General features: G+C 41.8%; 1 protein-coding gene across 1 annotated transcript in view; it reads left to right on the top strand.

Moving 5' to 3' along the window:
• Positions 1-14,436, top strand: part of ATP13A1 (ATPase 13A1) — a 58,821-nt gene that overhangs the window by 40,047 nt on the left and 4,338 nt on the right. Inside the window, exons 18-24 of the mRNA XM_040346365.1 lie at positions 331-530; positions 2,231-2,327; positions 4,529-4,707; positions 6,680-6,794; positions 7,876-8,072; positions 10,681-10,823; positions 12,726-12,837. Of these exons, the coding sequence (XP_040202299.1) occupies positions 331-530; positions 2,231-2,327; positions 4,529-4,707; positions 6,680-6,794; positions 7,876-8,072; positions 10,681-10,823; positions 12,726-12,837 (1,043 nt within the window). The remainder of the gene's footprint in view (positions 1-330; positions 531-2,230; positions 2,328-4,528; positions 4,708-6,679; positions 6,795-7,875; positions 8,073-10,680; positions 10,824-12,725; positions 12,838-14,436) is intronic.

Here is a 14,436-nt window from a genome sequence, read left to right as displayed (position 1 = left end):
TGGCGCCTTTTCCTCCCCATTGTAAGTCAGAATCCCGCTTGGATGATTAGTGAAATGTCTTCAACATTACAGAACAAGTCCAGCTGCATGTGACTAACTTACTCCTAGCTGTACCATGATTTGGATAAATGAAAGACTTTACATCCATCTTATTTATACTGTACATGGTTTCTTTACTATGTTAATAAGTTACCGTTGCCCCTTTTCATTATAAAGCAAAACATTGAGGACCTTTGCAACTCTGCATAAATTCTGGACTTTAGGAGTTTCTGGACTTGCCGTAAATCTTGCTTACACAATATTTTAAATATATTTCTCCTGTCTGTTCAGATACCAGCTGGGTGTGGCAGTCCATCGATGGCACAGTGTCCTTACCGGCCTTCCCTGATTCTGTGAAGTCATTCATTGATAAGTACTACCTATGCCTAACTGGAGAGGGTCTGTCTTACCTGCAAGTCACAAGAGGGGACCTGTTGAATGCACTGATTCCACACACCCAGGTGTTTGCACGGGTGTCCCCAAAGCAGAAGGTAAAAAAAGATTTTGAAATGCTTTTTATTTAATTTTGCAGTAGGTGAATGTCTTATTATTCATCTTTTCTTCTCACGTTACTACGGATTTGACCCATATCCTATCTTTATTAAAGGATAAGTTCACCTTTTATAAAAAGACATAATAAATGCACATGTTTTTGCAGGTTAAAAAAATGTGCATTTATTTTTTATTGGGATCCTGTAAAGCATTGCACTTGTGATCTGCTGTCGGGTGCAGACTCGGTATAGCTGTCTGTCCGTACCTCATACAGGCAGGCAGATACTGGATGACGGGAAGAATCTGAGAACTACAGAGTGTGCTCATCAGTGCCCGGGCAGTTCATTGAGAACTTACAAGCCATCCGTTGCAATGGTAGTTGTAGTTCTCCCATTCACAGAACTCTGTGAATGATGCTGCCAGGTGGGTGGAGCCCCTCACGTCCACATTTTTATTTATTTTTTTAAATTGTGACAGCGAGTGCAGGGAGAAGATCGACTGGCCACTGTCAACGGGGGCCCCAGGGGGGATGTGTGGGGGCTGCTCAGTTAGTAACACGTTACTAAAGGTGAACTTCAGCCACCATGGATATTTCAGTATTGGTTTGTTGGTGGCCAGTGATCTCACATGTAATAGGAATTTAATGCGCTGCCTATCTTCTGTGACTTTTAAAGTTGTTGTAAACCCTTATAGACCACTTTAACCTACAGGTAAGCCTAGATTAAGGCTTACCTGTAGGTCCAATAAATATCTCCTTAACCTACATGGTTAAGGAGATATTTTCCAAAAAAGGAGCACCGATGTCTACGGCGCACCGAGCGTGCCGTTAGTGAAGGCGATCGTGCCGTCACTAGCGACTCCTGCGTGCATGTGACGTCATCGCTGCTCCGGCCAGTCACAGTGCCGGAGCAGCGATACCCGGAACTCACTCCGGGAGAGATGGCGGCGGTGGAGGAGGTGATAGAGGAGCGCTTCGGGGGCTTCGATGTCAGGTAAGTAAATCAGAATGAGCTAGTATGCTATGCATACTAGCTCATCATGCCTTTCTCTTGCAGAGTTTTTTTTTTTTTCCCCGGATTTTTCTAAGAGGGTTTACTTCCTCTTTAAGGTTTATATCCACTTTTGCTGGACAGGGGGGGGGGGGGGGGGGAGACAAACCTCTTCAGGTCAGTTATATACATTGTGAGCATTTAGCAAAGGCTATTGCCGACTTATTTTTTTATTTTTTCATTTAAGTGGCTGTGGCGCGGAAAATGAATGAGAATAAATATGCATTAGCCTTTGCTAAACTCTGTTTATTCAGAGTGCTTAAAGTGAGCCTGTACGTTGTTCATGCAGGCCAAAGCAGCAGGTTTTCAATGAAGCTCGGTCTTCTAGCGGCACATAATCGCCTTTCCTTCACAAAGAAATACTTGTTTTAGGTATGGAAGAGCATGTGTCTCGCTCCTCTTTCTTACATGTAAACATTTTGGTTGCTGGCTCAGTGCTGTCTGACTAGGAGTTTACACCGGACTTGCCTTTCTCACTCCTGGCAGGTGAAAGGAATGGTCACATTTTCATTCAAATGTTCAAACATCTAACCAAAGCTTAGACAAACAAAGTCTGACTTTAGATCTTTTGTTCTGAAAATGTAAACCCAAATTACCAAGTGTTTTTTTTTTTGTCTTGCACGTTTTGATTGGTTGTTCCTTGTGTGCAGGAGTTTGTGATTACCAGTCTAAAGGAGCTGGGCTACATCACATTGATGTGTGGAGATGGGACCAATGATGTGGGCGCTTTAAAACATGCAAATGTGGGTAAGTAGAGGACTTTACTTGTTCACTATAGAAACAGCTTTTAGTAAAATGGTTATGTCTTGAATGAAACGTCTAGGTTAATATTTCCTTCTGTTTTACAAACTTTACTGCCCTTTCCTAATGCCTGTGGTTGTTCAGATGTCATACAAAATAATAAAGATATAGAGGAGAGCCTGGAAAATGGCTAAATAGTTTAGTTTATTTAACCACTTCAGTTCTGGAATATTTTTTGGCGATACGGCGCTGCGTTATTTTAACTGACAATTGCAAGGTAGTGCAACACACTAACCAAATAGAATGTATGTATGTGTCCTTTCTACCCCCCCCCCCCCCCCCCCCCCCCCCACAAATAGAGCTTTATTTTGGTGGTATTTGATTACCTCTACGTTTTTTTTTATTTATTGTGCTGTAAACAAAACAAAAAAAGGACAAAAAAATTTTTTTTACTTTTCTGCTTTAAAACATGTCCAATAAAAAAAATGTAAACAAATTTCTTCATCAATTTAGGCCAATATGTATTCTGCTACATATTTTTGGTAAAAATAATCCCAGTAAGCGTCTATTGATTGGTTTGCACAAAAGTTATAGCGTCTGCAGACTATGGGATATATTTTTTATGGATTTTTTTTTTATTTTTTTTTTTACTAGTAAAGCGATCAGCGACTTATAGCGTATCTGACACTTGACGCTTTTTTGGGAACCATTGATACTAATATACACTGTCACTGTACTAATGACACTGGCTGGGAAGGGGTTAATATTAGTGTTTGTGTACTGTGGGCGAGGTGCTTTTACTAGGGAAGACATGTGTCCATGCCTTCCCTACTGACAGAATGGCAATCTGCCTTGTTTACATAGGCAGACTGCCGTCCTGCCTCTGTAACAAACGATCAGCGGGTACCGTTGGACATTGTGTGTGTAGTATATATATATGTGTGTGTGTGTGTGTGTGTGTGTGTGTGTGTGTGTATGTAGTATATATGTGTGTGTGTGTGTGTGTATGTAGTATATATATATGTGTGTGTGTGTGTGTATTTGCCATTGTATAAGACGACCTTTTATACTTAAAAATTTGGCTCAAAAATCGGGGGTTGTCTTAGACGCCGGATGCAGACTGCGGGCGTCCATTTTTGAAAAAAAGCGCCTCCACCTCGTGCTGTTCCGTGATAGACTCAGTGATCCGCCTATCACGTACGAGAGGACATCCATGATAGGTGGAACACTGAACACAGGCTCTGCTGGGAAACTGAGTGTTCCGCCTATCGCGAAACAGCACGAGGAAGAGGCGCGGCTTTTAAAAAAACGCCCGCAGTCTGACTCACTAAAGTAATGAAGATCGGCGATGTGAGGTGTGGCAATGGCACGGCACAGTGAGGTGAGGTGTGGCAATGGCACAGTGAGGGGTCGTCTTATACGGCGAGTATATACCAAAACCAAAATTTTTGCCAAAACCAAAATACGCCGGCAAATACAGTGTATAAGTGATCTGGCACAGTGGCCACTCTGTAGCAGTAAAACTGATCTAGGGTGGTCGTGAAGTGGCTGACTGCCAAAGAAATTACGTTTATCCAGTGTTGTGACCTGCATACCTCTGCTACGCTTCACAGCTAGGAAGACCACCATACCACTTGTTGATCTAGCCTGCTTCTCTTGTATCAACTCCCTGCTGATTGTATAGAATTATTGATATCTATTGTCCAATAAGCAGGCTGGAGGAAGAGAACAGAAGCTAATTGCTGAAGCAGGAAATAAGTTGATCATGTGCCTCATTGTGCAGTTTGGAGATGTTTACATGTCAAACATGTGACTGCATATAAGGACCTCTTGGGTAAATGCGCTTTTAAATTGTGTATTTGGCTATGAGTGGTATTCTCGACGAGAGCCTAGTGTGGCTGTAGAGGTTGATGTGCCTCCTAATTATAATATTTTGAATATTTACACTGGAAATGAATGGTAATGTATAGCACTGATGGAAACCAGAAGCCCTGTATAGGTAGACTATGAACCCTTCATGCATTGCATACAGTTTTCTTCCTATTTGGACTGGATTATAATTTTTGTATAGTTTAGTTTATGTAGTAAGTGTTCAGGACTGATCCTTTCTACAAATGCACTTTCCGCCCTCTCTACTTTCCCATTTAGATTATAAACTCTTGCATTGTTTGTTTTTTGTGATAGTAAAGATATGCTAAATATTTCAGGTGTGGCCTTGCTTGCCAATGCGCCAGAACGTTTGCCAGAGAAGAAGAAGCCGAAACGGGAAGTGGTTGGTGACGGCAGACCGCAGCCCCCACACTCTAGTAACTCAATCAAGCCCACATCCCGAGCAGCTAAAAACAGAATTATGTCACAACGAGAGGAACAGCATGCTCTACAAAGGGTAAGTTCAGAGCTCAGATAAGTCGCATTGATTTTATGGTCTGGAATTATTTTATATTAAAGTGGATGTAAACCCCCCATACACCCAGTGAAGTGAACAGCCTCAGATGATACACAGTGATTAACCAAATCTCCCTACATAGGTTTTATATGTATATCTGCTGTGTTCTTATTTTATATACCATTTAGAAAGTTGAGATGTGTTAGATTTTCTCTTCCTGGTTAACACAGAGTGTAATGTCTGGGCATACAGCCAAGATAGTTAACATTGCTGATTGGAGGAAAGGCACACACCCCCTCTTATCATAGGCAGACTCTCAGAGCTGGTTTGTAATAGGAGCTGCTCTCTGCTAATCTATTTTAGGCTGCTTTTGTCTAAAACGTCAAATATGTCGGGAGTTAGCAGGCTGATAACAGAGGAACTGTTCAGAAGAGAGCTATATGACTTGGCTCATTGAAAAGAGATAACAAAATACAGATATGTGCCCAGCTCAAATTTCATCAATCGGGTTTACATCCACTTTAAAGCTGTCTGACAGAAGGACCTGGCTGGTTATCCAGTTCACCCAATCAGATTTTACCTACAGACCATTGATCATGATCACTTCATCTTTATCAGATACTGGTATTCTGCAGGGCTTGTTCTTGACTCATTAGTACATTGAATCATTGAACGGTCTTAAAGTGGTTGTAAACCCTTACAACCTCTTTTTGCTACAGGTAAGCCTATAATAAGGCTTACCTGTAGCTACCCTGGATATCTCCTAAACCTGAACGGTTTAGGAGATATCCTCTGTCCCCCTGTGCATGTTATGGTTAAGGTAGATTTCTTCTTCGACAATGCCATCTTGGCCCCTATTTAGATCTGCAGTTGCCATGTTGCACTTGTGTCCAACTATACAGTGTAAACTATTTGAGGGCTTAAAAATTGGGTTGAGAGCTGACATAAGCACACTGGCAGCTGTGACAGTTATCACCAGAGGCATGTTTTAATATAGAATGCACTGCATATGCACTAGTAGGCAGAATGTGTTATAGGACACTGTAGAAAACAGAATTGGTATGTATGATTAATGCCTGGACGGAGTTGGCGTGTTTTTTTTTATTTATTTAGCATAAATTGGGCCTTCATTTGGTGGCAAATGTTAAAGGATATCTCCTGTGGTTTTTTTTATTTTTATTTTTTCATTACCATCCAAGGAACAGTGGCTGTAGCCACTGGCAGTAATCGCATGTCAAATCCGACAAGCTATTTGTACCCCAGTTGATGATAGATGGATCGACTTGGGTACTATCAGCCAAGCCCATACATGAATCTAATCTTAGCTGGTTCCTGCTGAACCAGCTGAATTTAAATCTATGTGTGGCCGGCTTCACTTTAGGATCTACTCACTATTTTTGCATTTATTTCTTTGCAATAAGCTTGAATTGTCCTGTTTTGTGATAGATTTAGTTTAAGTGTAATTCCAGTCAAATTGTAACTAAGCCTAAACCTACTCCCAGCTCTATTCAAAGCCTATTAGAACTACTCTGTAAAGGAAAGATACCTATACTTATGCTGAGGGTTCTCCAGTCACTTGATCAAGTCCCAGCGCCTTTCAGTGAAGCAGGACAGTCGACAATGGCTGCCCCATAGTAAACCTATGGGGTGATGACATCGTCCAGGCTCTGCAGCCATTATTGGCGATCTCTCCTCTACACTGAAGCCAGCCACTGGCGAGATCATGTGACCGGACTTCCCTCAGCATAGGTAAGCATAGACTTCTTTACTTTTACAGGGTAGTTAGAATAGGCTTAAAATAGGGAGTGGAAGTGGGTTTAGGCTTAATATTCGACTGGAATTACGCTCTAAGTTTCATTTTATCCCTTGATTTTATTCTTTATTTAATTTTTCACTTTAAGTGTTTTTCCTCTTCTTCTTCTTTTTTTTTTTTCTGAATACATTTGTTAATTTTTTCACTGTTTACTTCTAGGAGAGGATCAGTCAAGTCTTAAAGGAGTTGGAAGAGGATCAGGTGCAAATAGTCAAGCTGGGAGATGCAAGCATTGCTGCTCCATTTACATCAAAGCTGTCCTCTATCCAGTGCAGTGAGTAACAGTCATCATACAGACCTTAGCTTCTGTGCTCTTTTTATGTGTCTGATTCACACCTGTCCTGCATATCTTAGGGCTCTTTCACACGTCCGCTCCGCCTGTCCGTTCATTACAAGTCCGTTAACGGACTTGTAATGAATCCCTATGGGAACGCGTCCGTTAGCGGATGGAGCATCCGCTAGCGTCCGCGTCCGTCGGGATCCGGTTTTCGGACGGAAGAAAACCCTATTTTTCTTCCGTCCGGCTGAACGGAACTGATGCAGACGGACAGACGGTCTGTCTGCATCCGGTTCCCCATAGGGCAGAGCGGAGCTGAGACAGGCCGGTCCCTGCACAGTGTGCGGGGACCGCCCTATCCGCCGAGAGCTCAGCGGGGATCCCCGCTGAGCCGACGGAGCGGACACAAAAACTGAAAGGACGTGTGAAAGAGCCCTTAAGGTGAACCTGTGACCAGGCAATTGGCAGTTAAGTAATGATATATTCTTAATAAGTAGTAAAGGAGCTTTAAAACCCTCACTGGCCTGTGTTGCCACAGGCACTGTGGAGCAAATCCTCATCAAGGAAGCACAAAAAAAATGTCTTCGCAACACAGTATTGCCAGTAGAAAACCTTGTAGTATTTGTTATCTTAAAATGGTAGGTAAAGTCTTATAATTGTATCTAGAGGTAAGCTTATAATAAGGCTAGTATGTGTGCATGCTAGCACATTATTGCATAAACCTGCAGAGGCCTGTTTAAAAAAAAAAAAAAAAAAAAAAATCAATAAGCCCATAGAAGAAATGTAGTAATTGCATAGTGGTTTACAGGTGTGAGAGCTAAAGTGGTTAAAATTAGAGACCAGAGGAGTACAAAATTGGGATTGCCAGGATTCAACATCCGTGTCATGGAAAAATGAAACATGAATGCCTATCGATCACTATGGGCAACAACTTTATTGTGTGTCGTCGCCCCCCCCCCCCCCCCAGTTTAATGACTCCTCCTATAGAGAAGACTTATGAATTGGAAATAAGAAATTTGAAGACTCTAGAAGTTTGACAATATAACATTTTTTTTTTCTTTTTCTTTCCTATCCGTAGTCTGCCATGTCATCAAGCAAGGTCGTTGCACTCTGGTAACAACGCTACAGATGTTTAAAATCCTGGCACTGAATGCTCTTATCTTGGCCTATGGACAGAGTGTTCTGTATCTGGAGGGGGTGAAGTTCAGTGATTTTCAAGCAACATTACAGGGGCTTCTTTTGGCTGGCTGCTTTCTCTTCATCTCCCGCTCCAAGGTTCGTCTGTCTGTTTTTATTAATGGTCTCACCACTTTAACAGAACATGGCTCTTTCACACAGTAAATGCCATTACATGTTGTGGCTATTCCTTTCTGTAAAAGAGGTAACACCACCCAAAACTACTCACACCCAGGATTATTAGCAAAAATGATTCTCCAATAATACTCCACTCAGTCTTTCACCATCTTTCCCTGTATGAGCTATAGCTGGGGGCGAGGGCGGGTTGTCCACCTCTGATTCATACAGTTGTCTTGTCACTAGACTTCAAAAACACACCTGGTCAAAATACACCAAACTATGCATAGCAGTAAAATGACTCAATAAAAGCATAAGAGCTGCTTTTAGTACATTATTTATTGGCTGCAAGTGGAGACCACAAGCTAATTGCATGCAATATTTCAGATTTACCTGGCAGAAGTTTTTTTGATTTTTTTTAAACCTGAACTTGCCAATGCATGCTTGTTAACACCTTCGCGATCACGCTATAGCCGAATGACCGCTACAAGGCTTTGCCAGGAGGCCATCATATAATGTCCTCCGTGCTCGCGCTACCTTTATGCCCCCTGTAGCGCACAGTGATCTGTGATCGCTGCGTCCTTCAGATGTAGCTGATCAGATCGGTGTAAAAAGCCGAACGCAACAGCTCTTTAAAACTCGATCAATGGTTTCCAATCACAGATGTAAACAGGATTTGCCCGTTATCAGCAATCCTCCCTTCAGGCTAACGGCGCAAGAGGAGAGCCGAAAACCGGCAAATCCCCACGGGTCATCTGCACTGACAGTCGAGGCACTGATCATCAGTGTCCTGATGACCAGTGCAGCCTGTCAGTGCCAATCAGTGTAGCCTCGTCAGGATTTTATAACGGAAACGAAGAAAACCTTTTTTTTTTTTTTTTTTAACATTTTCAGAAAATTGTCAAAAAATGTAAAACCCCAGTGGTAATTAAATATCGCCAAAAGAAAGCTCTATCTGTCTGTCAAAAAAATATGATTTAGTTTGAGTACATTTGTTGCATGGCTGCACAATTTTCATTCAAAGTGTGACCGTGCTGAAAGTTGAAAATTGGCCTGGGCAGGAAGGGGGCAAGTGATTAAACTAAACCTTTTCTGAGAGAAATCTAGGAAAGGTTTTTACAGACCACCTAAACCATGCAAATTGCGGGATTATTTTGCTGACCCTGCATTCTTTGTTGCTGACCTGGTACTAGTTCTGGAAAGAATCCTCATCTTCATACTTGTTTTCATTGTTGACTCAAAGTACCTAAGCCAGGAGGTCAGCATTGCAACAAAGCCACTAATGGAATAAGATACAAATATGGAAAAGACACATATAGCAGAGATGAAAGAGCTGCACACCCCGAAAACAAATGTGAATGGAAAGTTTCCCCAGTGGGGCTTTGGACAGCAATGTAACAAGATCAGAAATTCTAATAATAAAAGGCAGGCACGAGCTTCCCCTTCTCAGGTCCCCCACGGGTGCTCCCGGCTCCTCTTTATTCGGATCGTTGGTACGGTGCTTTCGACAGCCGATTATGACAAAAGCTGTACATTTTTTATCAGATGTGAACACAGCGTCCGATTTTTTTAATTTTATTTTTTTCGTTTAATTAGTACAGTTTTCGTCTAAAAAAAAAAAAAAAAAATCTTAAGAGCAAGACTATGCATGCTCAGAAATAAAAGAATATTTACACAACTATTCAACACGTTGCTTCACTTCTGAAGTTGAATTCTGTTGTATGAAAATTTTCATATGGTGAATAACCTCTTCACTTTCGACATACTAGCATGAAAATCTGTTCCTGTGTACGAGGCTATAGACCATAGTGAATTTCTTACCTGAAATTCTCTGGTTGCAGGGGAAAAAAAATACACGATTCCCCAATCAACAGTGTTGACAGGGAAATCCCTCCTGCCGAGCAATTGTCTTCTCCTGGGGAAGCTGTCCCCGCCAGGAGAAGACAGTGATTATCAGTAGCGGCTATAGCAGCTGCTTGCGATAATCTGAAGCGAATCCAGCAGGCTGGTTATACCCAAGTTGATCGATCACTCAACTTGGTACCTTCAGCCTGCCCATTAATGGTTTCAATCTTGGGCGGTTTCTGCTGAACCAGCCGAGATTTCAACAGTCTATGGCTGGCCTAACAAGGTAAAACACTCTACTACTGCTAAACCCTAACAATAAACTGCTTATTTGGATCCTTTTGGTCTGTTAAATATGCAATTGAAAGGAATTTGTTATATCTATATAAAAATAATAATCTTTTGATCTTCCAAAATCTTGTGAGCTGGTAACTTGTACTTTTTGGCTGTGGTGACTGTTGTCTTTTTTTGTCTTTTTTTGTCTTTTTTGTTCTTGGTTAGCTCTCAAGAATAAAAAAAAGGGTGGGGGGGGGGGTTTGTGGCTCTGTCTTGTTTTTGTTTTCCTGATACAGAAAGGTGGTTGAGTTGTCTTGCTAGGACTGGACACTAGCAGATTCACTGATTAAAAATGAAGGAAGTATGAAAAAAGAAAACTAATGTAAAAACCACATCTAAAGATTGATGACTGCAATATATAAAATGTTTGGCTTTTGTAACCAATTAATTCACATTCTCCCCCTCTCAGCCTCTAAAATACCTCTCCAGGGAACGTCCACTGCCCAACATCTTCAACCTATACACCATCCTGACTGTGATTTTACAGTTCCTTGTCCACTTCTGCAGTCTCATCTATTTATACAGGGGAGCAATGGAGAGAACAGAAGCCAAGTAAGATGCTGTTTGATATCTGTGTCGCTAGTGACATTTTATAGTTTGTGTGTGTGTGTGTGTGTGTGTGTGTGTGAGATCTGGAAGGTTGATTTTTTTTTTATAAACATGGGTTGGTTTTGTAGGCAGAACTAATGATTAGAACATGGCTCTACTCGGTAGCTCTTCTGAAGGAATGAGACTAGGTTGCGCATTCAAGCTTAATTTACACGGTCATAAAAACAAACACAGGTGTTTTTGCTAACCGCATAGCGCCGTTATACGGAAGAAAAATTGACTCCTGTGCCTGATCACGTACATAATCCCATCACTTCCAGGTAGGAGGCTTGCTGCTTGTGCTGTGATTGTTCACAGCAAAAGCCAATCAGCAGGTGCCAGCAAATGGATGACCACTGGCACCCGCTGATCGATGAGGAGAAAGACAGAACAGAGATCTGCCTATGTAATCAAGGCAGAAATCTCTCCTGTCAGCGGGAATGTGCTGGATTTTGTTGCTCTGCAAAGCAGGGAATAAAATCAAGCACATCCCTTAGTAAAAGCACCACACTGTTCACAAAAACACTGGTTAGGTACACATTTAACCCCTTTGATCGCCCTAGATGTTTAACCTCTTCCCAGCCAGTCTCATTGCTACAGTGACTGTGTATATTTTTATATTCGGATAGGAATCGCACCGCATTCCTGTTCAAATGGCATGCGACTCTTTGCAGTGCAATTTGTACCCTTTAATTTTGTATTTGTTTCGGTATCGGAAGCATTTAGGCTAGTACCGATACTCAAATGCTTGGTATAGGCGCATCCCTAATTAGTGTAAAACGGAAAAAAAATCCTGTATTTATGCCATAGGTTGTAGACCCTAACTTTTGTGTAAAGCAATCAATATACACTTTTTAAATTTTTTTTTATTTTTTATTTTTTTTACCAAAAATTTGTCGCAGAATACATATTGGCCTAAATGGGGGTAAATCTTCCCGAGGTCAAGTGGTTAATTACAGATCTGAACACAGCCACATTGTTTTTAATGGAGCCATTCACATAGGTGTGTAAACATTAGCTGCTTTCAGATCTGTAACAGTATCCAAAAATCTGTCTAAGAACATGCGATTTACACGCTTGTGCATACAAGCACATGTACGCATTTAAATTAAATCTAAACAAAGGGGAAAATAATCATTAAAAGTTATTTAAAACTTTTTTTTCATGGCTATATGAATATGAGGCCTTCTAGTGAATTTGTCATATAAAGTAGTACCCGGAAAACTATAAATTTTTGACTTGAGTTCATTCTAAGAAATGGCATTGCAATTCCTGTACCCAGACCCTGCTGTGCGTACAGTCTGTATAGTTTTAGGGTGAGATTAAGGCTTTACGGCCTTTGTTAGTCTCTGGAGATTTGGAGTAAAATTTTGTCGTGCTGCCAACTGTTATTACTGAAATATCTGACATGAGGAACAACTCCTCTCCCTCTTCCAAGATGGCCACCTCCATATAAAGACACACTGCAGTACAAGGGATGCCAAGTCATTGCCTGGACCAACTGTAGGTGTAGGATTGTCTATCTTTCTTTTTTTTTTTTTTTTTTTTTCAACCAGAATAACTATGCAAGTCACTAATGGAGAAAGATCTAATCCCCCCCCCCCCCCCCCCCCCCCCCTCTCGCCACAGCTTCCAGAGTTCAGTTTTATTGTAACATTTTGTATGCTTGTTGTACCATATTTCATGTTATGCAAATTTGTAACTAGTCCCTCTTCACTGTTTCTTAAGATTGTAGTATATTAAAACGGGGGGGAGGGGGAAACTGTACAGGTTTGTCTTCAAACCACATCATTCAAATCTACAATACGGATCTTTGGCAAACCGTGTGATGTTGCTGTTAATGTGCACTTTATCTTTATTATACAGGAAGGATGAGTTTGTGGATTTGTATAAGGAGTTTGAGCCAAGTTTGGTGAACAGCACAGTGTATATCATGTCCATGGCTATGCAGATGGCCACATTTGCCATTAATTATAAGGTAAGTCCGGTGAATTTTGCTTTACAGAAGACATGTTTTTTGTTTTTTTAGAGCTTAAAACGGCGTTCCTTCCAAAAATGGAACTTCCGATTTAAGTGCCGGTGACCCCCTGACATGCTAATTTGACATGTTTTTTTGACGGGGGAGCGGAGTCCCTTTTTACAGGCAAACCAGCTCCCACTTCCTCCCTGGCGCTGGAGGGAAGATCACCTATCCCCCCTCTATTCCTGCAATCTTCTGGGCTGTGAAGGCACAGCTGGGCGTCCTCAGTTAGAATGTGGGGGAGCGAAGCTTTGTGTGCCCGCATCGCTGGACCGGCGAATGTCTGAATATTAAATGTCAGCAGCTACACTTTTTGTAGCTGCTGACTTTTAAATGGGTGGAACTCCACTTTAAATCTTTAGGTTCCTTTCTGTTTAAGACCATGCTTTTTCCTCATCGATAATGATAACTTGAAGGATCCATCCCTCCTTATTTCTATATGCAGCTTCCCTGGTAAAAACAGACAGCCTTCATCTTTCTTCAGAGGTAATGAGTAGCACTGCAAGTGCCCTTACATAAAAATTGCAAATCTTAAACCATGCCATCTAAATGGCAGAACTCCTGTCCTGTTGTCACTATTCAGAGGAGTGCAGGATTGTGCATTAAGTACCCTGCACACAGGAGCTTTACCAATGTTTCAGAACCCATTTGTCACTGTACTTGAAGAGGAAGTAAGCCCTCTACAAAAAAAACCACCCTGTAAGACAAAGGCATAATAAGCTAGTATGTGTAGCATAGCATACTAGCTCATTATGAATTGCTTACCTATGATCAAAGCCCCAGCAGCGGTCCTTGTTCCCCTCCTCCATCGCCGCCATCTCTCCCAGAGTGACTTCCTGGTATCACAGCTCCGGTGCTGTGACTGGTCGGAGCCGTGATGACGTCACTCCCGCGCATGCGTGCGGCAGCCGCCAGTCATGGCACGATCACATTCAGAAACGGCATGCTCAGTGCACCTGCGCCGTTGTCTATGGCGCATGCGCCGTAGACATCAGTGCCCAACTTTTTTGCAAATATCTTCTAAAGCCTACACAGTTTAGGAGATATTTCTTGCACCTACAGGTAAGCCTTAATCTAGGCTTACCTGTAGGTAAAAGTGGTCTGTAAGGGTTTACAACCACTTTAATCAGCATTTGAAGGCACTATAACACAAGCAAAGGGTGCGTCCATCTGATTGTAGCAGGTTATTACTTAAAAAGATTAAAAAGCATGTATGCACTCACAGCTAGTTAAAAGAAATGGGCATATTATCCCCTACAAAGGAATCGCCACTGGACCAGCTCAGGATGGAAACCACCTGTAGAGTTTGGCAGGAAAGTGACCAGTTTCCTGACAAACTGCATGCTGTTTCCATCCTAAACCAGTCCAGTGTTAAAGTGATACTAAAGTCTTGTCTTGTTATTTTTAAAAGAAAAAAAAAAAACATGTTTTATTTACCTGCTCTGCACAGAACAGCCCAGTTCCTCCCCTTCTTGGGTAACTCCCTCCTGTAGAGTTTTCCCACAGCAAGCAGCATGCTATGGGAGCAACCGAGCTGAGCCGCAGCTGTGTCTCCAT

This window comes from Rana temporaria, chromosome 3 (genome assembly GCF_905171775.1).
Source record: "Rana temporaria chromosome 3, aRanTem1.1, whole genome shotgun sequence".
Lineage (NCBI taxonomy): Eukaryota > Metazoa > Chordata > Amphibia > Anura > Ranidae > Rana > Rana temporaria.
This window is presented reverse-complemented; position numbering and strand designations above follow the sequence as displayed.